Raw genomic sequence first — 25,747 nt, 5'->3', positions numbered from 1 at the left:
TTTTCACTGCCTAGGCTTTGAAACAACAAAGAGAAATACTTATTGAACACTTTTTCTTCCTGTATTGCTAAAAAGGTAAATTCCTGTTTAGTTACTTGAAACAAAATGCCTGCAAAATCCTATCCTCTCATCAGCCATCAATGACAACTAATTTTTCTGTTATGTGACATAGCAATAAGTTTCATTTTTTATACTGTGTTGGTGGTCATAGAATTCTGTTTTCTTTGATTAGCCTTGAAATTACACTCTATACTACATTTTCCCCCTACTTTTCCATGGTATTTCTATAGCTTTCCTGCAATTTTGGCATTATCTCTAATATGTTAGTAGTTTACACTGTGAATAGTTTTATCAGTTTGTAAACATACTCATAGAGATATAACTTTATATTCTGTATTTTTCACTATTATTTTTCCTTATTATTTCATAGTCTCCATAAACACAACTTTAAACGTTTAATAGTCCATCGAGAGTATTGTATAAATTTAACTGTTTTCTAAGTGTTGGATTTTTAGGTTGTTTCTTGATTTTACCATTATAAACATAAATAACTTTGATTATAAAAAGTTTGAGGATGTTTTGAAGAATAAAAATCCATCTGTTCCCAAGATTATACCTATTTATTTAGGGTTAAGCTGAGAAGTCCCTTTTTTTTTTTTTTTTTTGGTCAGGTAGAAGGTGAATTCTTGTTGATACTATAAACTGAGGAGAAATTATAATACAAAGGTACAGCCTGAATGCTTGAAGGACATGCATGTTTTGTTGTACTTGCTCTGGAGGTGACAGGCCCCTTTGCAGTTATGTTGTGTGAGGAAGCAGCCACAAAAGTTGTCACCATTGAAGGAGGAATATTTTCCTGTGAACCCCCAAATGATGTTGGATCTGCTAGCCGTTTCTGGGTGTGGGCTGGGATCATGTCTCATAAAGCCGAAGAATGGACACACGGAGGAGGGAGAGGCAAACAGTTGCAAAGGAAGATAGTTTATTAGAGGCAGGAGAAGAGGTTGCAGCTCCGGAGCGGGAGGGGGTCCCGAATGGGGGTACCCAGTGACCAAGGCAAAAGCTCTTACTTTTATACCTTCCCTTGCCTGCTTGGGGAAGGGGGCTGGAGCCTTCTAATGGAGTTCATCTATCAGGTCTGTCCTGTTTGTCCATCCCCGAAGGGATTAACGAACCAACCCATTCCTATCTATCAGATCTGCTCCTTTGTCCGGCCAGAAGGGATTTGAGATTATCTATTAACCCCAAGGCATATTCTCATGTCTCTGTCCTGGAATGAAGGAGACATTCCAGGGCCTGGAGTTTCAAGCTATGGCTGTTTTTTTTGTTTATTCCATCAGGGACCCCCCTGTCTACCTAGCCAACATACTGACTATCCTGTCTCACCACTGCTCAGCATCTAGTTTAACTTTCTGCCGAGTTTTGACATGTTGACTAAGGATTAGGGGTGTAAAATTCACTACATTTAGTTTGGGTTTTTAGCTCTTGAGTTTATGAGTCCCTAAGGCTGAGTGCGAGGTAAACTGCTCTTTTCTCTAAAGAGGACTTAACAAGACCTTTTCTGATCATTATTACTTGGCTTCTTTGGGTAAGGAGAAACCGACTAAAGAAAGAACACGAGTGTCTTTCTCAAGTATGAAAACTCATTAAGTCACCCAGAAACTCTGTTCAAAATACAGCCCAGAATATAGCTTTAATCTTTCAGCACATAAAAAAACTGCAATCTCAAAAAAAAATGCTCTGCATTTGAATCTGGATTGAATTAGATTTATGTCGTTGTTGAGATTCTCAAGCCAGGATCCTCCTTGACTTGCTTTCTCATCTGTTTTTTTTCCTATAACCCAGTAGTCTTCAACCAGGGGCAATTTGTTAATGTCTGGACACATTATGAACAACAATAAAAGATTGGGAGTGGATGGGTAGGCGGTGCTACTGTCATCTGTGGGGTAATGACCAGGGATGATACTGAATACCTTACAATGCCCAGCACAGCCCCCACAACAAAGAATTATGCAACCCAAAATGTCAATATTCCCGTTGTTAAGAAACTGCAATAAACACAAGTCTGTGCCTCTATGGATATTGCATAGAGACTGTTTTGTGTTCATTAAAAGCAAAGAGGACAAGTTTCCATTATAGAAAGGAAAATGAATTCCAAAGAAGAAACTAACCCAAATTCTCCCTGACTAGGGTATAGAAACATTGGCTTGTGGTTCCTATTATTAAACTTATCAGCCAAGAGCTAAACAGACTTTAATTTATGAAAATCTCATTCTAAGGTAAAAGACATTTTAAAGAGTAAAATAATTGTGACTATGATTCTTTTTTGGCTTGTTTGCTTCTGGAAAATGTTGCAAGAAGAGCATAAATTGAAAGTAAAACAAAAAATACAAATTTCTATTAGCTAACCTCTCTACACCTCAATTTTTTCTTCTACAGAATGAAGTTAAAATGGGAGAAATACTTTCCATTTTATAAAAAGAGATGAAATTAACTAAAGCATGTCAAGTCCTTTGGGGGGGGAGGATCTCAATAAATAATAATGGTATCTGCTTAGGTTACTAGTTGCAAACAATACAAACAAATTTTGGCTGATTTAAGCAGAAAGGGAATTATTGAGAGAAAACTGGATATCTCACAGGATGGTAAGAAAGCCTGGAGAACCAGTTTTGGAAATGGACAAGAATAAAGGAAGACTTGAGAGCCAGAGCCACAGGCAAAATCACACTTCAGTCTAAAGTCACCACAGAACATGGATGTCCTGGCCTCCACTACTGCAACAGCAACTGGGTATCATTGCTGGCACTGCTGCTACTGAAAAAAGATGCTGCTACTCTCACTCCCGTCTCCATTCCCTACCAAGAAAAATTCCCCAATCCCTGCCTCACTATTTCCATGGTAAAAATTTCAGGTGGATGGGTGGCTGGTCAGCTCAATTGGTTGGAGTGCGGTGCTCTTAACAAAGTTGCTGGTTCGATCCCCACATAGGCCACTGTGAGCTGCGCCTTCCACAACCGGATTGAAACTACTTGACTTGGGTCCTGGAAAACACACTTAAATAAAAAAAAATAAGAAAATAAAAAAATTCAGGTGGATGATTTTGTTTAGGTAAGCCTAGGACATATGCCTGTGCTCTACCTGTCACAAAGCTGACATTTTCAGTTCATTATGGGAGGAGGCCTGTATTTCCAATATTCAAGTCACACAGGTCAGGAATTGCCTAAACAAAGGGGGTTCAAATATGGACAGCCCCCCATTAGTAGTGACAAATTTCCACTATAAAATCTTTTCACCCTCACTCCTGCTTACCGTGACCATGAAAGCCAAATGAGTTTTGAGTGAATTGTAATCAACTGGGGACCAAACAAATTCTAGTCCTAATAACTGTTGTGATATGGCTTTTGTGTAATTGTTTCATTATGCTTTTTTTCAGAAGACTATGAAAATTCTAATGCGATAATTTAAAGTGTTATTATACTTTTTAATATAAGTACAAAGATAATTAATGTTAAAGGGCATTCAGAACGCAGTCGTTTTGGGCCTCTTACAGAACGAGTCAATAAGAAACACAAATGAGGGAGGCTGGTGAGGGGGAGTCTATGTTTGATCTGTAAAGTCTGACAATCTGAGAAATAAACAGTGACTTGATAGTGGGTGAAAGAGGAAAAATCAATGTTAGCAAACTCTGATACCATTGTTGATAAACTGTGGTTTTAGATAATACTGAACCAAACCTGGAGCTGTGGGAAAGGGTAAATGAAGATTGTAGATCAGGTAATAGTGGAAAAGCAGTTATAGTTAATCTTTGAGAGTGTAAGAGAATAAAATATTGCAATACAGATTTTTAAAGTGATTTTTGCTGTTTTGTTTTTAGGTTTGGGTACACCATACAAAATGTAGTATCTCCTATATTTTAACTATAGAATAGGTAAAATAATTCTCAAAGCCTAAATTATACTGGATTTTATTAGTCAAATTGTTAAATAAACTTCTCTTTAGATTGGGAAAAATATTCCTTGGATTTTTAAAGGAATATGCATTTTATAGATATTTAACATGTATTTTATAGCTACTCCTAACCTCTGAGCCAATATAAAAACGTTTAGCTATGCCCCTTAGCAGATATCAAAGTATGTCTTGAAAAGTGACTTTTTAGAAATTTCCTAGGTAAACTGTGGAATATCTTTTTTTTTTTTTTTTGCCTTTTGGCTTAATACTATTAACATTTATTTGCATACAAGTTTCCTAAATAGATGATTTTATATATACAGTTTAAATATATGTATTTATGATTTAGAAGTAGACTTGAACATTTTTAATCAGTAAAAATGTACAAAACAATTACAAATGGAAATAACAATGACAAAGTACCCTGTGTTTTTATCCCAGAGACACATCATAGAAATTCAGGTTAAGAAAATTTAGAAAAAATGTTGTGTTGTAATATTAAGAAAATGTTTTGGGGAGTGGAGAGAATAACAGCATTCCCTTTGTCTTAAAGCAGCCGAATTTGAACTAAGGCAGCAGACCCCAGAAAGACAGAATTCTGAGGCAGGGAATCCAGCATGTGAGTGCGGTATTTTTTCACTCAACCCCTTTACAATGCTCAAGTTCCCACTTTAAAGAGCTGCTGAGGTGACTTCTATTTCAGAAGGATAATCATTTGATAGTATTGACTTTTTCATTTTATTAATCACAATGAATGATAATTTGTGAAATACTTTTCCACTTTAAAAACTAACTCGGTATCCCAACAGACGAAGCAGCAGGAACTGTTGGGAGTCTGAGGGTAACATCTGCACCCCACCAGCCTGTGTGTCCTCTTCTAAGCAGAAAGCATGGAGGGTGTGGAGCAGCCTGGAGTTCAGTGGTCAGTGGCGTCATGGAGTTGATAGTAGTCTCCTTTCTATGGTTAATTAGCATCATAGCTGTATCCTTTTTCCTGGCATTGTAGTCTCATTGAAGGCTTTTCATCAATACCTTATTCCTCTGAACACATTTGGGGCACAATATATTGTCCTCCAGGAACGGGGGTGGAAATTTGCTAGCAGGTAGCAAGAAGAGTGCACACACTCTCCCGTGTTTTTCAGGAACCCAGGTTTGCCAAGCATAAAACTGTAGCTGGACCCAACCCTCTTTATGGAAGACTTCGCCCATGGACCACACACCACCTGACACTAGAAGTCTCTTGTGGTGATTCCTCTGCCTCCATCTTCCCAGCTCTGGCTGCAATTCTGGTCCAGGAAGCAAACACAGCATCTGGGGGGGGGGGGGGGGAGAAGTTGTCATGACAACCTTGTCCAGTCCTTCAAGAGCAAGCATCCCTTCCTCAGGGGGAGCAGTCACTTTAGAAGGATAAGAACTTTCGAGTCATTTCCCACTTTTCCATCTTTAATTTTCTTTGTGTTGTGATCAACATCTTGGCCTCTGCTGATGTGACGGGAATAACCTTTTGATGAGGGTAAGCCTGTTCGCAGAGTCGCCTATATGCTTCCAATTTCAAGCCTTTGGTGCCCAGATTTAATTGCTGGCACCAGGCCCTCACGATGTCTCGGTGAATCACGTTTATCGGTGGCAGTTTAGAGGGCAACGGAGGAACTGGTATCTTCTTCCGAAGTCTTATTCTTTTATTGTCTTGTGCCATCTTTTGTGGATAGGAAGCTTCATCCTCTTTCATGGACCTTTCTCGTTTGGTTCCCTTTCCTGAGTTTCTTTTTGTACTTGGTTCACCAACAGCCTGCTGTTTCTCTTTAGCTTCTACAGAGAAAGGTTGGAATTTGCAAGTCTTTTTTTTCTCCTTTGACTTCTTTGAGGAGTTCTGTTTGTTGCCTTTTGCATTCTCCATATTCAAAAAAAGAAGTTGAGGTTGATAAAAAGAAAATCTTACTTCTGAAATTGTAATATCTTAATTTTTCAACTGATCACACAAATATTTTCAGCATTCGCACTATATTAAGTACTAACACAGGACCTGCATTCAAAGTAAACGAGGTAGAGCTATTGCTGCCACAGTCTAAGGGGCTCCAAAAAAAATATATGATGAAAACTATAGCAGGTATTCGCAGGAAACTAAATAGGGATGGAGTCCATAGCTTCATATGAAGAGAAAAAAAGGAAGGCTTTCTGGAAGAGGTGTCTGAACTAATCCTAAATCACTGTACCAAAATTCTCAAGTTTTAGGAACAAGAGAGTAAACAATTATTCCATAGGTATATACAAGGCCAGACAATTAAGTTCGCGAATTCATCCTAGAAAAAGTGCTACTACATATCTCATTGCTAAGGTCACCTTTGAAGTACTCCCCTTGTCAAGCTATGCACTGATGCCAGCGCCTAGTCCACCCTTCAAAGCAATTTTGGAACTCTCTTTCTGGAATGGCCATCAGAGCTGTCATCGTGTTACCCTTGATGTCCTGAATGTCATCAAAATGTCTTCCTTTCAGTATTTCCTTTATCTTGGGGTAAAGAAAGAAGTCATGGGGCGCCAGATCAGATGAGTAGGGAGGGTGTTCCAATATAGTTATTTGTTTACTGGCTAAAAACTCCCTCACAGACAGTGCCGTGTGAGCTGGTGCATTGTCGTGATGCAAGAGCCATCAACTGTTGGCGAAAAGTTCAGGGCGTCTAACTTTTTCACACAGCCTTTTCAGCACTTCCAAGTAGTAAACTTGGTTAACTATTTGTCCAGTTGGTACAAATTCATAGTGAATAATCCCTCTGATATCAAAAAAGGTTAGTAACATCATTGCCACAAGTTCGCGAACTTAATTGTCAGATCTCATATAAATGATCAGGAGAATGAGGCCACTAAATCACTGTGGAATGCCCACACGTACTTCATTAGTATGTCTATCACAAAATTTCAAATTGTTAGTAAATATGAATAAATATGACATAAATAATACATATGAATATGATATATTCCAGAATTTTTCCCACATATCTTAAGCAAAATGTTAATGGGTTTTCCTTGGGTTTCTTCTAATATATAAAACAATTTATTGTGACCAATAGCACTTACTTAATAGCTTTTCCTTTTCCTGGTAGGGACATTGGAGAGTAAATGATACTTGTGAAGCTTAATATAGGGCCTGGTATACAGTAGAGTTCATTAAATGGTAGTCCCCCTTTCCAGTCCAAAGTAGAACTTCTATGTCCATTCGCTACAGGGACTTAATGATGCTCTAAGAAATATTTGAAGTCTAATCTCACAGCTAATTACCAGTACCTACCAAAGAAATCTTTAGCATCTTTCTTCTTCAGTTTCCTCAGTCCCCACCCTATTTATTCCTAGCAATACCTTGTGGTGAAACTGTTAGGTAAGTTCCTAAAACAAGACTGTCACATTTAAGTTATGCTAGAAATTTTTAATCATGTAAGCATGATTCCTGAAACAGTTATTGAAGGTTCTGCCAATGCAATGGCAAATATAAGTATAAAGATTTTACCTCTAGGAAAATAAATCCCATAAGTATTGAGATTAATACAATTCCCAATTCCAAAGTAGGTCAAAATAAAAAATGTAGGTAGAGCGCACAGCCAACAGATGGCAGCAGTTGAACATCAAACCCTGCTTTTCACAGGCATGTTAAATTTAACTTGCAGAAATGCAAAACCCCAATCAAGGTGGGTAAAAAATGTCTATAGAGGGCACCTCGTATTTGAATTAGTCACATAGCACCAAGATAGCAAGTATATAGGAATGTGGTAGTTGCTACATAGTATGGTAATGAGAAGGGACAATATGAGATGAAAGTATTCTGAGACACAGGATGTGACTTGTTGAAGATGAAAAGATTGGAAACAGAAGCTAATTGGATTCCACAATCCTGAAAATGGGGGTATTCACCAAGGATCAGAGCACTGGAAACATATAAACACTTAAAATACATTTCAGTACTACCCATACAATATAGCAGGAAGTTGATTGATATATTTTTTAATAGATTCGCATATGGCTACAACTGGGAAGAAATTGTTTCGAAAAACCTTTTTGACTGATTTGCCAATTTATAATACTGGTAACTTATACAAGAAATAGATTCCCTCATCCTTCTATAACCCGTGTTTAACTTTCAAGAGTTTAGAAGAAAAGATACCTAGAGTGGAATCTCACCTCAGTCGGCTTTTAGCTGTATTACTTTAACAAGATACTTAAGTTCTCTGTGACTCATCTATAAAAAAGTGACAATAGCTACCTCACAGGATTTTGTGAGAGTCAAAGAAGTAAACAAATAGCACTTGTTTAACACATAGTATGCACTGCATAATGGAAAGCTATTATTGTGATTCCAGGTTATGTGCCCCACCTCATTTTAAATTATTTGCTCCAAATTCCTGAAAAATACATTGTTAACTATATTATGCATAAAGTTATAAGAAAAAATTTCTGCGAAGGTCCAAATTAATTTACAGCGACTGGAAAGTAAGAGAAAGTGACAGTATTGCTAGTCTGCTAATGGCTGCTGACCAGTTAACAAAAAGATTTCTCACATCCCTGTTTTGCCTGTTGGAATTTCAGATTAATTTCCAGGTGGTTATTTCTGCAGATTATTTTAGCCAGCCACCACCTAACTCCAGGAGCCTCCTCTTGCTCATATGTGAGCTTTCTAGACTGGTGTCCTAGCAGACATTTCTTCATGTGGACTCTGCTATCTCAAAACTTGCCCCCGGGACTTCACCTTTCCCCAACTTTTTGCCTACAGCTCATGTAAATTCTTTCAGACTATCTCCTTCTTCCCCCTCTCCCATATTTGATGTATAAAAACACTTGCAAAACTCTGGGACGACAGACATGTTGTCTTTTCTACCTAGCCATGCTGCTTGCTGGTGGTTCAGACTCCATGCTCCAAGACCAGTCTTTTGGCTAGCATGTTTGGGTCAATGAAACACTACTTAAAGAAAGACCTTCAGCCATGGAAGTTAAAATTTTTTAGTTTAACAAGAGAAGGTGGCTGGGAACTTGGTAGCTATAGTAATGATGTTCTTGCAAGTACTGCAGATGAAAATAAAGTTAATTGGGAAGGTAATGGAGCAAGACACAAATTTTATGTTATTTCTTGTGTGTTAAAACCTATATGAAGGTGCCTATTTCAGCTCAAGGAAAGGATCTCATGGTTAGTTTTGCTTAGCTAAGTTTGCTGAACCAAGCCAAAGGACTTTATTGACCGATGCTATCCAGTCTGCCATACAGTACCCAGAGAGCAAACTAAAGCTATGATTTCTTATTCTTCATTGGCATTGTGTTGGCAAGGGGTACACAGTGCAGGCTTTGGTGGTAATGAACTGGAAGAGTCTGTCCCATGAACAGATCACAGAAGAGTCTGTAGCCTGCCAGTAAAATTTCCCCCTAGGCAATGGAGAGGCAGTTCCTATCAACCTACACTATTCAGATTGGTTTTTCCTTCGTTTTCCAAGACTGGGCTACTCTTGAGGTGGAAGGGGGTTGAAAGTGAGTACGCAGAATAGCAAAGAGCAGTTGCTAAACACTCTCAAAGGTACTGCAAAATTCAAATTAAAGTTGTAGCTTTGAGGATTAGACTCACTGGCCTCTGAGCTCTGCTTGAGTGTTACGTATTATTCCATTTTGTATCCCCAATGCCTCAGCAGGGCTCTGCATTCAATATATTTATGAATATATAGATCGTCATAATTTTGTTTTTCTGAAATGTCATGTGTGGGAACACTGTACCAGTTTTTGAAATAAACACACCGTTTTAAGTAGTTTCTGGAAATGACCTGTAGTGTAATAATAAAGAATACCAAATGCCAAGCACTGAAGCTAAGCATTTTACATTACGGAGTGAATTTTGGCAACTGAGGCTTCAAGATTGTATTCAAGAGAATACAACTAAGATGGCACAGCTGATATGTTACAGGGTTTAAGACTTGAATCCAAGCTTGCCTGACTCTTAATCACAAGACAAAACTATTAATTCAGCAAAACCTGGTCAACCACAGTCCTTCAATGTGCAGAGTCCACTGTGAATTTAGGGCCTGGTTTACCAAGATGAGCCAGTGTGTCCACCCACCCCACCCTAACCAGGAACTGGGATGTTCAAGGTAAAACGTGGCCTTTGCGCAGGCTCACACGCCCATCCTCACTCTCCCTTCCCCGCCTACAGGGCGTCACCGCCACAACTTTCCCGGACTTTAGAATGGCTCCCACCCACTGTGAAGTCAAACAGGCGGAAGTCGTTCCTCTGGGCGACACATGGACATCCTTCTCTTCCTCTGGCCTTTCCAAATTGGAGGGGACACCATGCCCCTCCGTTTCTCCCGCATTCAAGAGGGAGTTTGCCAGTTGTCAATATGGCCGCTGACGGGCCGGTCCCCTGCAGAGGCTTTTCATAGGCCAAGGTCGCATCTTAGCCCCGCCCACTACGTCCCTCCGGCTGCTCCCGCCTAGGTCTTGGCTGCGCATGCGCAGTCGGGGCTGACCGGGTGGTGGGGCTGCTGGATTCTTCCGTGTGCCACCGTCTCTTCTTCAGGGTGGCTGCTCCTGCCACTTCGGGGCTGCATTGCCAACGTTAGCCGCGCGAGGGGAAGGGACGGGACGGAAGGAGCGTGCGTGCACGGGGATCCTCACAGTCCCAGCAGTTCCTGTAGCGCGGGGTGGGCGGTGGGGGTCAGCAGTAGTCGGCAGTGGCCCTAGACGGCGCCATGTCGGCGGGCGGCCCGTGCCCGGCAGGAGCCGGAGGGGCCCCAGGGAGCGCATCTTGCGCCGTGGGCGTCTCCCCCGGTGGGGTATCCATGTTTCGGTGGCTGGAGGTGCTGGAGAAGGAGTTCGACAAGGCCTTCGTGGATGTGGATCTGCTTCTAGGCGAGATCGATCCGGACCAGGCGGACATCACTTATGAGGGGCGACAGAAGATGACCAGCCTGAGCTCCTGCTTTGCGCAGCTTTGCCACAAAGCCCAAACTGTGTCCCAAATCAACCACAAGCTAGAGGTGAGCTTTGGGCGCTGGACGGGGCGGCATTCAACTGCAGTCATCAGATCGCGTCAGTGAAACGACCCTAGAAAAGTGCCCCCTGGGGCACCTGGGCTTTCAAATGTCAGGGAGAGTGCGTCTGTGTCTGTGTGAAGGAAAAGAGGGAGGTGAGGTTGGAGTGGAAAGGGGGTGTAGATCGACGTTAGGTCTCCCTGGGTCCTGCCATCCACCTTCCTTCTATATCTAGGAGGAGGCAACAGGAACGAATTGCACCAACCTACATATTACATTAAGCTAAGATTTAAGCTCAAAGATTCTGTCATAGGAATACCTTCGCCCATCTTTTAACATTTGGGTTTTTAGATATACTTTCACATTGATAAACTAGGTTTGTATATCCAGACAGATACTGTCCTGATTATTTTTAACCATTTCAGATGAACGTCTGTTGTTGCACACAGACATACTATTCCCTGCATGCATGAACTATTTAGGGGAATTTGATAAAAGCGCTGAGGAAAATTTAGAGGGATAAACACAATAGTATCAATGTCCTTCTCGGTTTACAGTCCTTAAATTACAGGCGACACCACCAGAGCTCCCTACAATCATTCAAATGACTTCTAACATTGAGATTTTGTTTGTACTTGACTATATTTCCAAAAGTCAGGATTTATTTTTGAGAGTGTGTGAACGATGATCATTTGCTTTAGTCTCTAATCTTGGTTGTGGTTGTGGGTGGAGTGGTGGTGGGTACAAAAAACAAAAACAAAAAATCTACCACATTGTGCAGAAAATTAAATTAGCGTATTATTACAATATTTAGAAATCATCATAGGTTAACATTGCATAAAGAGCTTTTTCTAACTAGGTTATTTTAAGTGTAAGAATGGGTCTTTCATTTTAAAGTACATAAAAATAAGATAATCAATGATGTGCAAAGCTCTTTGAACATTAGGTTTCCTAAGAAATCATCATTGCTACTTACCAGTTTTAATAAGAGAATGCCCATTGGATTCATATCAATATAAATATCAGATATGCATCCTCTCCTTGCATAGCCATTAGCATTCTTTCTGTTTCCTGTTAGTCATGAAAAAGTTGGTATAATTTTTGATTAGTATAGAATTGCATATCAGAAATTTTGTGACTTCTCCAATGAAAGGACTGTTAATTTTTTTCCATCTGTTTTGAAAAGGTTGGAATGGAAGTGCTAATATGAAGCCAATCACTTTTTCTTCTAGATATATAAAAATGTCTCTTGATTTCTTGATTAGTGATAGTTTCTAGAAGATAGTTATTTTTCCAGGTAATGAAATTGCATTTGATGATTTTTATTAATAGTACTCTAGTTTTAAATAACAGAGCAAGAGTAGGTTTTGCCACATGAGAACTTTCATATCATTTACAACGGAAAGTATCTACTAAGGATAAATAGCTTTTAAAAAATGAAACAATATCTAATTCATGTTTTAAATGACTAAGGAAACTTTAACAGTGATATTTTGATGTAAGATGTAAAATCTAATTTTGGGAAAAGGATAGTTCTCTGAGTAGGAGGTGGTGCTTAATTTCTTTCATCTTTAATATTTTACATGAGGATTCAGAGCTATAATAAATTATTCATGTTCTTTTTTCCAGAAATTATAATTACGTATTCTGACTCCATGTCCTGACTTAGGAAGTAGCGTTATTTCTCGAAATAAGAAATGCTAGCCTATCATAATGTGAGCATACATTTTTTTAACATGCTTGAAACCCTTGATATAAATGTCTTAGAAAATGGGAGGGGAAGAGGCTAAACATGATTTTTTTGTTCGTATGTTTTTTCAGTTACAGTTGCTCATCTCTTTGTGGGGTTAACCTTCTACATTTAGTAGTTTCTACAGTGTTTATGAAATTAGTTGTGTATTGCTGAGGAGAGCTTCATTGTCAGTAGTGCCTTTTCAAAGTAGATCTGCTGTTATATCATTTGCAAAATTTCAGAGGTTGCTCTGTATAATGTTATCAATCTTCTGAGGTTTTGAAATCTCAGAAACACATGTCCATGCTTTCTTGCCCTATTGTATTTCTTAGTAAGTGGATTGAATTCTGTTGTTCGAAAGATTTGGACATGAAGGCATACTGTTTGAGGCCACTTACGGTTTGATGTATAACAAACGTGCACCAAAGTTTAAAGTTCACTGGTTTTAGTGATTAATACCTTAAACCACATTACCATAATAAAATATTTTTGTAATAAAGTCTCAGATATCTCCAATTATGGATAACTTACATTTCAATTGGTCTTGAGTGCTCTTCCAGACTGCCCCTTCTTCTACCCAGTCATCGTGTCTTTAGGTAGCACCATGTTTAATATTAATGTCGTAGTTAGGAAAACAATGTTGCTGCCAAAAAAAAAAAAATCATAGGTTACATTTAAAAATTAAATATAAATGACATCTATGACTGCTTCTTGCCATAAGTTATATTTGGGGAGAGGGATGTTTGTAAGAGAATGGGGAGGGCAACGAATTTCAGAATATTTTGAGGTAGTGCCATTTCAGATGACTCACATCTCTCCTGCACTTCCCACCTGTTTGAGAATTCCTGCTACGTGAGCCACTTGGTGACAGCTGTGTGGGAGTAACAGGTACTGACTGGGATAGTAGTCGTAGTAATAGTGGTAGTAGCAGTAGTAGGTGTGTTGGAATAGAACAAAGGTTGAGAACCAATACTTGAGACAAACTCATCTCTGCCTTGACATACGATCTGCCTATTCACCCCTGCTTTAAAATGACAGCAAAACAATACATCTTCTATCACATCCTCCTTTCCCTCAGCAATTGCTGAAACAGTGTCTCCTTTGAAAGTGATTACTATTCACAGCCATCAATAGGAAGCTTAACTTTGGTCTAGAGTCATGTTGATAATGAACTAATGATATACTATCCCTTTCCTGCTTTAAAGCTGTCTTGTTTTTAAACAAGCAGTGACGCTATTTTGCAGCATGGAACTTAACGTTTAATATTGATCCAGTGTACATTTATTGAGCACTAATTATGTGCCACGTGCTGTATTGGGCACTTGGGATACAATGGAGAGTAAAGACAGGCATAGTTATTGCTGTTATGGAACTTGGATTATATTGGGGGAATTTGTTGACATAATTATCATATATATGTGAAATTCCAACTTTGATATGTGCTATGAAAGGTAGGTACATGGAGTAATGAGAGCCTATTCTGAGGGATCAAGGAAGGCTTTGTTGAGGAACTGACCACTGAGTTAAGACATAAAGGAGGTAGGAATTAATTAGGGCAAGAGAAATAGGAATATTATTTAACATTCCAGTAGAGAGAACAGGAAATGGAAAGCACCTGTGATGGGCAGGCACGTAATGCATTTCAAAAACTAAAAGAGTATGTGTTAAAAGAGCAGAGGGCAAAAAAAGTGAGATGCAGGCTATGTTTGAACAGGTCGGTCGGGACCATATCTACATGATTTTATAGGCCAGACAGTAGATTTGGGGCTTTATTGTAACAGTGGGAAATGTTTTAAACTAGATGGTAACCTCAGGTATGAGGTTCAAATACCCTAGTCGATCTATGGTAAGGAGAGAGTTTGGGAGAATGACGAGAATGAATGCAGGAAGTCGCTTCGGAGGTTCTTCTGATCCATGTGAGATGACAGTGCAGATAGTGAACCAGAGAGACTTGAGAGGTAAAAATAAACAGATGCAGGGATGGTTTGGAGCGGAGGGATGAGGGAATTCAGGGTGACTCCAAGATGTGAGTTGGCTGGATGGATAGATGGATTTGAAATATTTTTGGCAATAACTATATCGCTAACCTTGATCAATGACTATGGACCAGGCTCTATCCTAAGTCTTTTATATACATTGATACATCTAATTCTCACAACAGTCCTGTCGGGTAGGTTTAGTATTGTTATTCCCATATTACAGGGATTAAGTAAGAGGCCTGAGATTACAGAACGAGAGAAATCAGTCTTCCAAAAACATATTTATTTATATCTGGTGGGAAAAGGAGGAGGCAGAGGGACAAGCAGGCAGAATGAGTGAGTGTGGCTGGACAGATAGCTGGGGGAGGCGGGGGCCGTTCAAGGGGCGGTATTGTTTTCATTTTCTTTTTAAATGAGAAAATGAACATGTTCATAAGCGAATGAGAAGCATCTCATTCAGGAATCTGAATATTCTAGAGAAAGAGAGGGACGATTGGTATTAGTAAGGTTTCCGAGTGAAGATGAGATCCGAGATACAGGTAGAGAGAATGACCTTATATTGAAAGGACAGCTATTATACTTAAAGGGAAAGGAGAGATGATGAGAGCAGAAGGTAGGAGGTTGAGGGAGTTTTTGTGTGATGGCTTCTTTATTCTCTAAAGTAGGAGTCCAGGACAACTGCTGAAAGTGGGTGAAAGTAGGAGCTTGAGAGTGAAAAAGATGTGACATAATTATGGAAGAGTGGGAGAGCCAGTTGTCTGGAGAAATGGAAGGACTGCCAGGCAATGTTGAGGACGTACTTGGAGTTATCGTGAATTCATGGCACAACCAGTCTGCCTTGTTGTGTAACTTTCTCCAGCAATACTTACTTGTTTAGTAACAGGCATAGTGATGAGGGTAATAATTGAGTTCATCCAGCGCCGTAGCAAGAAGTTTGCTATGTAGACAAGAGTGCCATTGCAGTGAAAATGGTAATGGAGAAAAGGCGATCATCTTCAATTAAAGACGTAGAAACAGAATTCGGTAATTATGTAGATGCAGACAATGAGGAAGAGGAAGGATGAAGGATGACACCACATTTCTTTTGGGGAAATGTGTTGATACCTGTAGTGGGTTGAATAGTTCCCCCAAAATTTATGTCCACCCAAAACCTTAGAATGTGACCTCACTTGGAAATAGGGTCTTTGCAGATGGAATTAATGTAAGGATGGAGGTAAGATCATAGCAGATGAGAATGGGCCCTGAGTCCAATGAGAGGACCCCGATAAGAGACAATCAGAAGACACACAGAGACACAGAGAAGGCGGCAATGTGAAGATGGACTCAGAGTTTGGAGTGACATGTCTAGGAGCCAAGAAATGCCAAGGATTGCTGGCAGCCACCAAAAGCTAGGAGACAGACATGGGACAGTTTTTCCTTCAGGGTCTCCAGAAGGAACCAACTCTGCCAGCACCTTGATTTTGGGCTCCTGAACTGTGAGAGCATAAATTTTTGTTCTTTTAAGCTACCAAGTTTGTGGTAATTTGTTATGACAGCCCTAGGAGACTTAAACCATTCACTGCAGTAAGGAATCCAGGAGAAGGATCAAGTCTGGCAGGAGAGATACGTGGGTTCAGGAGATTGTGTATAGTCAAGGTCCCTATCCTTTCTTGTATATTTCTAACGTAGTCTGCTAATTGCTTCCTACCCCCTCCAACCCATCCTTTAGTTATCAAAATGATTCTGAAAAGCTTTTAGTTTAATGGTTCATGTAAAAAAAAAAAAGTCACTTTTCTTTTTATACCTCCCTGTTAATGGCTAAAATATAAACTCTGTAACATGGGACCAATGTTTAGTCTGTGTCCTTATTTTTTGTCACCTCTTAGCTGCTTTAGCCTCAATAAAATTGGTCTGTTTGCAGTTCTCTAAATAGGCCTTGTTGCTCTTTCGTGGTTTCTCTGCTTTGGCATAGGCTGTTGTGTATAATGCCTTCTCTGTCCCCTTTGTGTACAGTACCACACAGCTTCCCAACACTTAAAAGATTTTTCTGATGAGAAAAATGATAACAAATGGGATTTTTTTGATATTGTATAATGAGATGTGCCAACAGTTGGAAGATCTGCATAACTCAGTGAACCAGTATTTTCAGAATAACCAATGCATGATGTTAAAATCATGCCTGGGTAAAATATCCATTCAAAGACTACACAGACCACTGTATTTTAATGCAACAGTATGAAAAGTTCATTGAGAGCGTTTCAGACTCTATTTCTAATGGGAAAGGGAAAGGTCTGAGATATAAAAACCCCTAGCAGGTGAGATAGGGATGTAAGTACCTAAGAAAGGTTGGTGTTTAATGTGTGAGTGCCAAATTTCTAATTTTAAAAAGGGGACAAACACCAATTCTGTAATCCGCATATAAATGAACATGATATCCATACTCAAAGGAATCCCTACTCAATATGGTTTAAGAGCACTATGGAGAAAAAGCAAAACTCATGGAAACTAAAACAGGTTCACAAAGAGATGATGTTACCCTCTAAAGTCAGCTTCACAAAGCGTGTGATAGTTCAGATTATTTCACCTAAAACGTGGTCCTGATCCTCAGAGCTTGCCTTCTAGAGCTAGAGATGTGGTAACCATGAGTTAAATGTAACAAATCTAACAGTCCAAGTGAGTTCAAGGTGTTATGACAACCTCTGCCTGTAGAAAACAGAAGAGTGGGATGAGGAAAGCCTCCAGAGATGGTGACGTAAGTGGTATCTTGAAAGATGAGTGGGTGTTTGATACTGAGCACAAATGGAGGGTCCAGTCCCATGGGCCTCCTTTCAGAAACTCTGAGACAGCAGTTTTCAAACATTTTAGTCTCAGGACCCCTTTACACCCTGCAAATTAGGATGTCCCCAAAGAGTTATTTTTTTTTAATATGGGTTATATCTATTTACTGGCATTTACTGTATTAGAAATTATTAGAAGTTAAAACTGAGACAGCTTTAACTATTTACTGTATCAGTTAAAAATAGCAACAGTAAGCCCATTACATGTTAATATATAAATATAATTTTTAGTGAAAAAAATAAGTATATATTCAAAACAATAATTAGGAAGAATAGCATTGTTTTTATATTTTTTCAGATTTTTGAAATATCTGACTTAATAGAAGACAGCTGGATTCTCACATCTTCTGCATTCAAACAGTTGTAATATGTGGTTTTGGTATAGAATAGGAAGAAAATTTGACCTCACAGACATAGGTACTTGGATAAGGGAGGAGTGTTTTAATAGCTTTTCCAGATAATTGTGGATATTCTTCTTTGGTAGTAAAAGGTAGTTTCTTCAAGGTTAGTTACAATGTGGTCTGAAATGCTCTCAATAAACTTTTCACATACTCACTGTTGCATTAAAATAGAGTGGTCTGTGTAGTCTTTGAGTGGATATTTTACACAGGCATGATTATAACAACATCTTGCATTGGTCATTTTGAAAATACTAGTCTTCCAAATGGCTCATCTCATTGTACATATCAAAAAATCACATTTGTTAATATTTTTCTCATCAGAAAAATCTTTTAAGTGTTGGGAAGCTGTCAAGTTCATGGTGATGGATTCAAGTTTTCCAAAATTCTCATTTTCACTTGAAAACACAAATTTTTATCATTGGCAACAAATTCTGTCAGTTGTTTTCCTTGAAATAACAAATTCACTTTATTCTCAAGTACATGTCTGCCAAGTGTATTAATCTTAATAACCATAGTTTGTTCTTCTTTCAAATAAAAATAGTGTTTCAAGAAAAAAATGTTCAGCTTTGCAACTCAAGCAATTGTGTATATAAGTGCTTTTCCCTGAGATGACCTAGTTTGATATGCAGCAGATATCTTTATGCATATTTCCCATTTCATCACACCGAATATTAAAAAGACATGTACTCAAAGGTCAGGATTTTTAAAAATTAATAATTTTTACTGGTTCGTCAAGGATATTCTTAAATGAATTTTTTTAAAAACTGCTAGTGCTAGTAGTGAGACTACAGTGACTCCTGGTACAATTTGTGCTTCTGCATTGACTTGTACTGAAATGCCAGCATTTTACTTATTGCTTTTGCACCTTTGGTATAAATGTCAACACAGTGAAAAAGGCAAATAACGTTTTATTATTCTGAAAATAGTTTTGACCTTGTTGATCTTCTGAAAAGATCCCATAGACCTGTGAGAACTACTGCTCTGATAATAACCAAAACATTTCCCAGAAGGGTAGCCTTTTGGGAAGTAGGTGGGTATAGATGATACATTTTAGAAATGGTACGATTTGCTGGAGATTTAAATTCCTGTATTTTTCATCCTAAATTGCATTTTCAAACATGAAAACACACAGACATATAAAAGCATAATTGTTCGTTTTTAGTGAAGTGATGACCTTTTGTACACATACTTTAAAACAAAAGGTATGGGAGCATTTCCAGGTAGATGTGAGATAATGTTTACATCTTTATCAGCATCTTTCTGTGTTATGGTTCATTACAGTTAAAATGCTCTTTGGAGTCAACTGTTTTGTTTGCAGTCCTTAAACAACTTGGGAGGAAATATGTGCTTTTGTGTGCATGCGTGTCCATGCCTGCGTGTGTCTGCATGCATGTTCATAGCTGTGCATGCATGAGCTCGTGTGTGTGTGTCTGCATGTGAGCATGCGTAGCTAGCTGGGGGTGTGCAGTCTCTTTCTTAGAGTTGTCTCTAGTTCTGAGATATGGAGATGTGATCTCATTTGGAGCTAGCTCATGGACTGCTTCCTCACCATTTTTCCTATTACCAAGCATGAATTACCAAGCATGTCAGGAGATCTGAGTTTTAATCCTATGCAATTTGTAATTGGGACAACTCACCTAATCTCTTTGGCGTTGCTTTCTTCATGTACAAAGTAAAGGTGTTTTGACAGATTGTTTTAGGTTCTTAGCTTGGACCTTCTAAAATGTTATCAAAAGAGCTATATAACATGCTGAAATTAATGAGCTGGAGTCAAATTCCTTGCTGTGTAACTTGATGTTTGCTAATTTCTTGCCTTAGTTGGATCCTCTTCCAAAACAAGAGGTTTTTGAGGGGTGCATAAGGTAAAGTAATTGGCATTGTTAATCATAAGACAGTTAAGGAAATAAAACTAGCTTACGTTTAGAAAGAAAACAGTGCAGCTCTTGTATATTTTTGGAAGATTATATAGACAGCAGATTAAGGTCTATAAAAGTGGAATAATAGGTAACTGAAATAATTTTTCTTTTTTAATGTTAGTGCCACAGAGTGGAATCCAGTGGTTAAGAATTATATCAGAAAGGAATTATCTTGATGGAAAAGTTTGGATGTTTTGAAAGAGTATGAGATGAGAAATAGAATAGTAATAATTACAATAAATACTAATAAATAGTGATGATAATCCTCTAATGTTACTTAGATAAACTCCCTCTCTGTTTTTTCCATTCCTAGAAATATTTCATTCCTACTTTGCACATCATGCCCTGATTTTTCATCTGTTTCCCGACTCCATTCCAGCTGATAGTGGTGATCCAGGGACCATTCTTTGAGAATCATTGCTTCAGAAAATCTCACCAGTCGTTTTGATTTAATGGCTTGGGTGATGTGAAGGACATGGCCTTAAGGCCCGAGATCCTCCTAGAATGAGATCATTTTATCCTCAAGGAATTCTAGGGAAAGGACAGCTTGATGGTTTTATTTTTCTTCAAGAAATGCATCTTCAGGTCAAATGTAGGAAAGTGAAATTGTATCCCAAATAAAGTCTATATGTAATACAGTCTTTAACTGTTTTTAAAACTTTTTTTGGATATCACTTGAAAATTTAAAAGTTGAAGGTTGAAATCAGCTGTTTCTTTTTAACTTTCAGCTTTATCTAGTTATAACATGGCCAAGGTAGGACAGTGAGGTGAAAGGTACTGGGGCTTTTTTATGACCAAGCTGGTTTTGAGTCTTAATACTTACTCACTGTGTGATCTTGGGCAAATGGCTTAAACTCTGACTTTCAGTTTTCTTACCTCTTATAAAAAAGTTGGGGAGTATGATAAGAATCACAGAGAATGTGTGGTGTGCTTGCTTGCCTGCCACATGGTAGGTAGATGCTTACTTTGTGGTAGCTGTGAATATTGTTAATGAGTCAGACATCCGTGTTGTAGCGATAGAAACACATTTTTCCTTGTGCCTAGCTGCTTGATAACACTTCCACTGCCTCGCCCTGGGAGTAAGAATTGGATTTAAAGTGCTGTTTTGCCACCTTCTGATTGGGTAGCCCTGGAAATAAACGCAGTCTTGATGGGCCGTGGCTTTATTACCTAAATTTTAATTGTCGTAGTCATAGTCTATGGTCTCTAATATCTCTTCGAATTCTAAAATTCTGTGATATTAGGAGGGTAACCATTAAGTAAAATACGGAAATTTTTAATCTTGACATATTTATCAATAACTAACTTTTCTTAACAGCTAACGTGTTTATATCATAGACAAGAAAAGAGTTACTTAAATATTAACTAAATTTAGAGTAAATTTTAAACACTTGTTCCAAAAAAATAAAATTGGTCTTTGAATTTTGATACCTGCATCCTCTTTGTAAAGAATTCTTTTATTTATTTTTTAAGTTGAGCAACCTCTTGAGAAATAATTTCACTTCATGCAGAGTCCATGTTTATAATAGCCCATTTTCGAAAGATCTGTACACATCCCTGTTTCTCTTGCCCTTTTGGAATACAGTCATTTCTAATTTGAATATTGGCCTGCCAAACTGATTAATGAATACCACGATGTCTCTTTAACTTGTTTCTTAACTCTAGAAAGTCTTACTCAGTAATTTAAAAAATCATGAGATTTTTGGTTTGAAAAATAAATCATAGTGGGACAAGCAGACAATATATGCATGTTGAAACATACAGTATACCTCTTGCCACAAAGATTTAAGAAAATTTAATTAAGCCTTTAGGTCTACTTCCAGTTTATAGGAAATATAAGGAAGAGAGGAATATATTAGACAGTACCACAAAGAAATAGACAAATAGAGAAGAATGACAGTCAATGTAATGAAAAGAGAGATAAGGGTTGTTATAGATTAAATTGCCTATTTTAAACTATTTCTGGGTAGGTTCACTTTAGCATAAGGTACGTACTGCTCAAAAAGAGTGTGTATTATTCAAATATTTATTTTCCTTTTGCGATTATTTTGTTTCAGAGACCATAAAACCCTATAGGTGTTGTTTTGATTAAGAAGGACTTTATCGATCAGGCTTATTTGTACTTTAAAGGATCAGGGAGTACTAAACATTGTCTAGTAGTAATAGGTAATTTTAAATGTTTATAATTTTTTTGGTGGGAAATTTGTTAAATGGATGAAAGTCTGTAAGACATTTTTGTCATACATGTTTAAGTTTTTTTTCCTTTAAGTTTATTCAGTTAGGAGTGTTTGTGAAAGATGTCATGTAACGCTGTTAACTTCTATGCTCTTCTAGAAGACAATGGAAATGAAGTTCAGTTTTATTGAATCTCTTATATGTTTATTATATTTAAAGAACAGAGTCAACTACTAGCATTTTTATTTTGTTTAGCATTTAAATCTTAATGAAATTTGTTAATGCTTCAGATTCCTAGTAAAAGAGCTAGACTTTTACTGTCCAACAGAATAGCTACTAGCCTGATGTGGCTATTAAATACTTGAAATACGGCTGATCCAAACTGAGATGTGCTGTGAGTGTAATATACACACTGGGTTTCGAAGGCTTAGTATGGGGAAAAAATCTCTAATAACTTTTATATTATAATGGTTTGAATGATAATAGTTTAGAAATTTTGGATTAAGTAGAATATATTCTAAAAATTATTTCACCTGTTTATTTTTACTTTTTTAATGTGGCTACTAGAAAACTTAAAATCACATATGTGGCTCATATATTCTATTGGGCAGTGCAGGGTTAGATTATCACAGCTTTCCTATTACAATGAAAATGTGAGCTGAGGATTTCTGGTCTGAGAAAGATCACAATGGATGCATAGTTTTAAATAAAATTAAAAAAAAAAATCTTTTGTAGAGACCGGAAAACTAGAGTCACAAAAGAAAAAAACCAATGACAGCCTCTTCTGCAAAATTAGATGAGAATGTATACTCACAAACCCCAGAATATGGGTAGGTTGGGATAGGAGGACACAATCATATTGCATATGAAGAAACACCTGTGTGGCAGAAGGAATAGAAAGGGGAACCCAGAAACACAGAAATCACCAACAAACCCTAAAAGGAGAAGACATCATTTTGGGTAGGAAACTTGAGCAGGTGATCTGAGAACAACTGGCTCCAAGTTGCAGGGGAATGCGAAACATGGGGACACACGGGAAGATTAGAAGAAGCCATGGGAAGATTAGAAAATACTGGGATGGACTTTAACAATTTCAGAAATTCCTAACAAAAACTGCTGCTGAGAAAGTCCAATTCTAAAGAAATGCTGCTAGAAATAGAATCCAAATTGAGCAGGGCAGAAACATGAAGTTTAAAGGGAAGAGAAAGTTTTCATTCAAGATAGGAGAGGGATACATACGTAGGCAGTTGATTTCAAAACAGTGGTTTGGCTACCGAGAGGCCATGGTTTTAAGTAGTCTACTTAAAGCTAGGCAAGCTACCTATGTGCACATCCACCGCCCTACATGGATATCTAACTGTGTATGAAAACCCATTTCATTTAAACATGAGTAACAGAAAAGGATTTCATTTAAATCCTGTAACATGTACTGTAATCCAAAAAGATAAAAATTAATAGAGTAAATACAGCACAGTGACAACATATCAGAAAAATATGCCCACAAAGCAGATGAAAATTGTAAACTTATAAAGTAAATGGAAATTAATAATATGAATAAAATGGCATAATTCAGAAATAGGAAAACTCAGCAATAAAGTAATAAATAAAATAAAAGATTACTCGCAGAGCTCTGGAAAAACTTGGGGAAAAATCATTTCAAAATGGAGACAATTAGAAGGAACATAAAAAATAGATAGCAGAATAAGAACAGCAAGAAAAAGAGGATATGCAGGAGAAAAAAAAAGATCTGAGAGAAAAATTACAAATATAAAGGTAGGAAAATAGTAACTAATATTAGTATAATTGGAGTCATGAAGAAGCATGAAAAAAATATTTAAAACTACTATCAACAAACCCTCGTTTATTGCTGGTAGGAATGTAAAATGGTTCAGCCACTGTGGAAAACAGTTTGATGGTTCCTTAAAAAGTTAAGCATAGAATTATATGACCCAGCAACTGCACTCGTAGGTATGTATATACCCCCCAGAATTGAAAACAGGCACTCAAATATGCAGACACATGTTCATAGCAGCACTGTGCACAATCCCCCAAAGGTAGGAACAGCCCAGCTGTCCATCAACAGATGAATGGGTAACAAGTTCTGGTGACACATAACAGTGGGATATTATTCAGCTATAAAAAGGAATGAAGGAAGTACTGATACATGGTGTAACATGGATGAACCTTTGAAAACATTATGCTAAGTAAAAGAAGCGAGACACAAAAGATCACATATTGTATGCTTCCATTTAGATGAAATATCTAGAATCGGTAAATACATAGAAACAAAATGCAGATTGGTGGTTCCTAGAACCTGGGGACCGGGAGAATGGGTAGCGACTGCCTTACTCCTATGAGGCTTTCTTTAGGGGTGATGAAAATGTTGTGGAATCAGATATAGGCGGTAGTTGGACAAACATTGTGATTATAATAAATGCCACTGAAGTTTTCACTTAAAATGTGGACTTTGCCTCAAGAAAAAACATTACCAACCAATTCGTTCTTTTAAAAAAACACAAACTATGAACAAAATTTTCCTGAAACAACACAAAATTGAATCTGCATATTGAAAAGGGTACACATGGACCTAGAATGATTAACACCAAACTATATTTTAGTGAAATACTGGCCTTTAAAAATAAAGCAGCCAAAAAGACCAAGTCACTCATAAATGAGAGAAAGAAAAGATTAGGATTGCATATCTCCATAGTAGCATTTCATACCAGAAGCCAATGGAGCAGCACATTTAAAATACTCAAGGAAAGAAAATGTGAGCCAAAGATTTGATATCCAGGCAAACTAATTTCAGTTATAAAGACTACAAATAAATAGTCATGAATAAGCTAGAAATCAGGAAATACTGTTGTGGGACATTTCTGAGAAATCTGTTAGATTTCTGTTAGAGAATGAGCTGAAGTCAGAGGAGCAGCTTTGGTAAAATGTCTGCTGGTGAGCATATGGGACTAAGACTATTGAGTTAAGGATGATAAAATAATATTTAAATGTTATATACTGTATGCTCTACAATATAAATATAGGGCAATGATCAAAAATGGGAGAAGAATATTTTGAAAGTAATGATAAGCTTGATGATTGCTCATAGTTATTAGCTGGAAATTGAAAGATAACACTTTATTAAAACCTGGGGGAAAAGGGGAAGAAAATGTTACTAGTTAATTTCATGACTGTTCATAGCAGGATGATATCTTAAATACAATCTAAAGAGGAAATTAAGGATATTATATAAAAGTAATTATTAGAACAAAGATACAAAGCTTTCAGAATACTGAAAATATATATTTAAAAATCTAGCGAAGAGCAGTGAAGACTTTATATTTGTATCTGCTATATACTCTTAGAACTATAAATTGAAAAATACATTGAAGGTTAAAAATAAAGAGACAAAATTATACCGGGTAAACAAAATGAGAGCAGAGATTGCAAATTTGATAGCAGACAAGCTAAAATTCAGGCCAAAGCATTTAATTTAGGGATGGAAACTATTGACATATTGAGCTGCATTAAAATTAAGCACTCTGTTCGTAGCCTCAGTAGCTCACAATTGAGCGCCTAAAGTAACTACTAGGTAGTGGTTAGGCTGATTTTGGCTGGTGTTCTCTAGGGTGAAGACAGAGCACCACTTTCTGGCCTCTCCTCTAATAAACTATTAATGTTAGTCGATCACTATAGCACATATTGTCTTCACAGGATGATGAACCACCCCATACCTGTATACTTTCATAAACCTTGTAAATAAAGGTGAAACAGTGAAAAGCCTTCTTAAA

At 37.7% G+C, this 25,747-nt stretch overlaps 1 protein-coding gene and 1 pseudogene across 2 annotated transcripts in view; one reads left to right on the top strand and one right to left on the bottom strand.

Annotated features, from left to right (window-relative positions):
* Window positions 1-4,956: 4,956 nt before the first annotated feature.
* Window positions 4,957-5,845, bottom strand: LOC117020398 (developmental pluripotency-associated protein 4-like; annotated as a pseudogene).
* A 4,585-nt stretch (window positions 5,846-10,430) lies between these two features.
* The window catches only part of GOPC (golgi associated PDZ and coiled-coil motif containing), a 33,261-nt gene continuing 17,944 nt past the window's right edge, over window positions 10,431-25,747 (top strand). The window contains exon 1 of one of the 2 annotated variants that reach the window (XM_033102856.1): window positions 10,431-10,949. In XM_033102856.1, coding sequence (XP_032958747.1) covers window positions 10,662-10,949 — 288 coding nt within the window. In that variant the 5' untranslated portion in view covers window positions 10,431-10,661. The remainder of the gene's footprint in view (window positions 10,950-25,747) is intronic. The other variant, XM_033102855.1, reaches the window with a different exon arrangement.

This window comes from Rhinolophus ferrumequinum, chromosome 3 (genome assembly GCF_004115265.2).
Source record: "Rhinolophus ferrumequinum isolate MPI-CBG mRhiFer1 chromosome 3, mRhiFer1_v1.p, whole genome shotgun sequence".
In the NCBI taxonomy this organism is placed as follows: Eukaryota; Metazoa; Chordata; class Mammalia; order Chiroptera; family Rhinolophidae; genus Rhinolophus; species Rhinolophus ferrumequinum.
The sequence above is the reverse complement of the archived record's forward strand: the minus strand, read 5'-3'. Positions and strand labels throughout refer to the sequence as shown.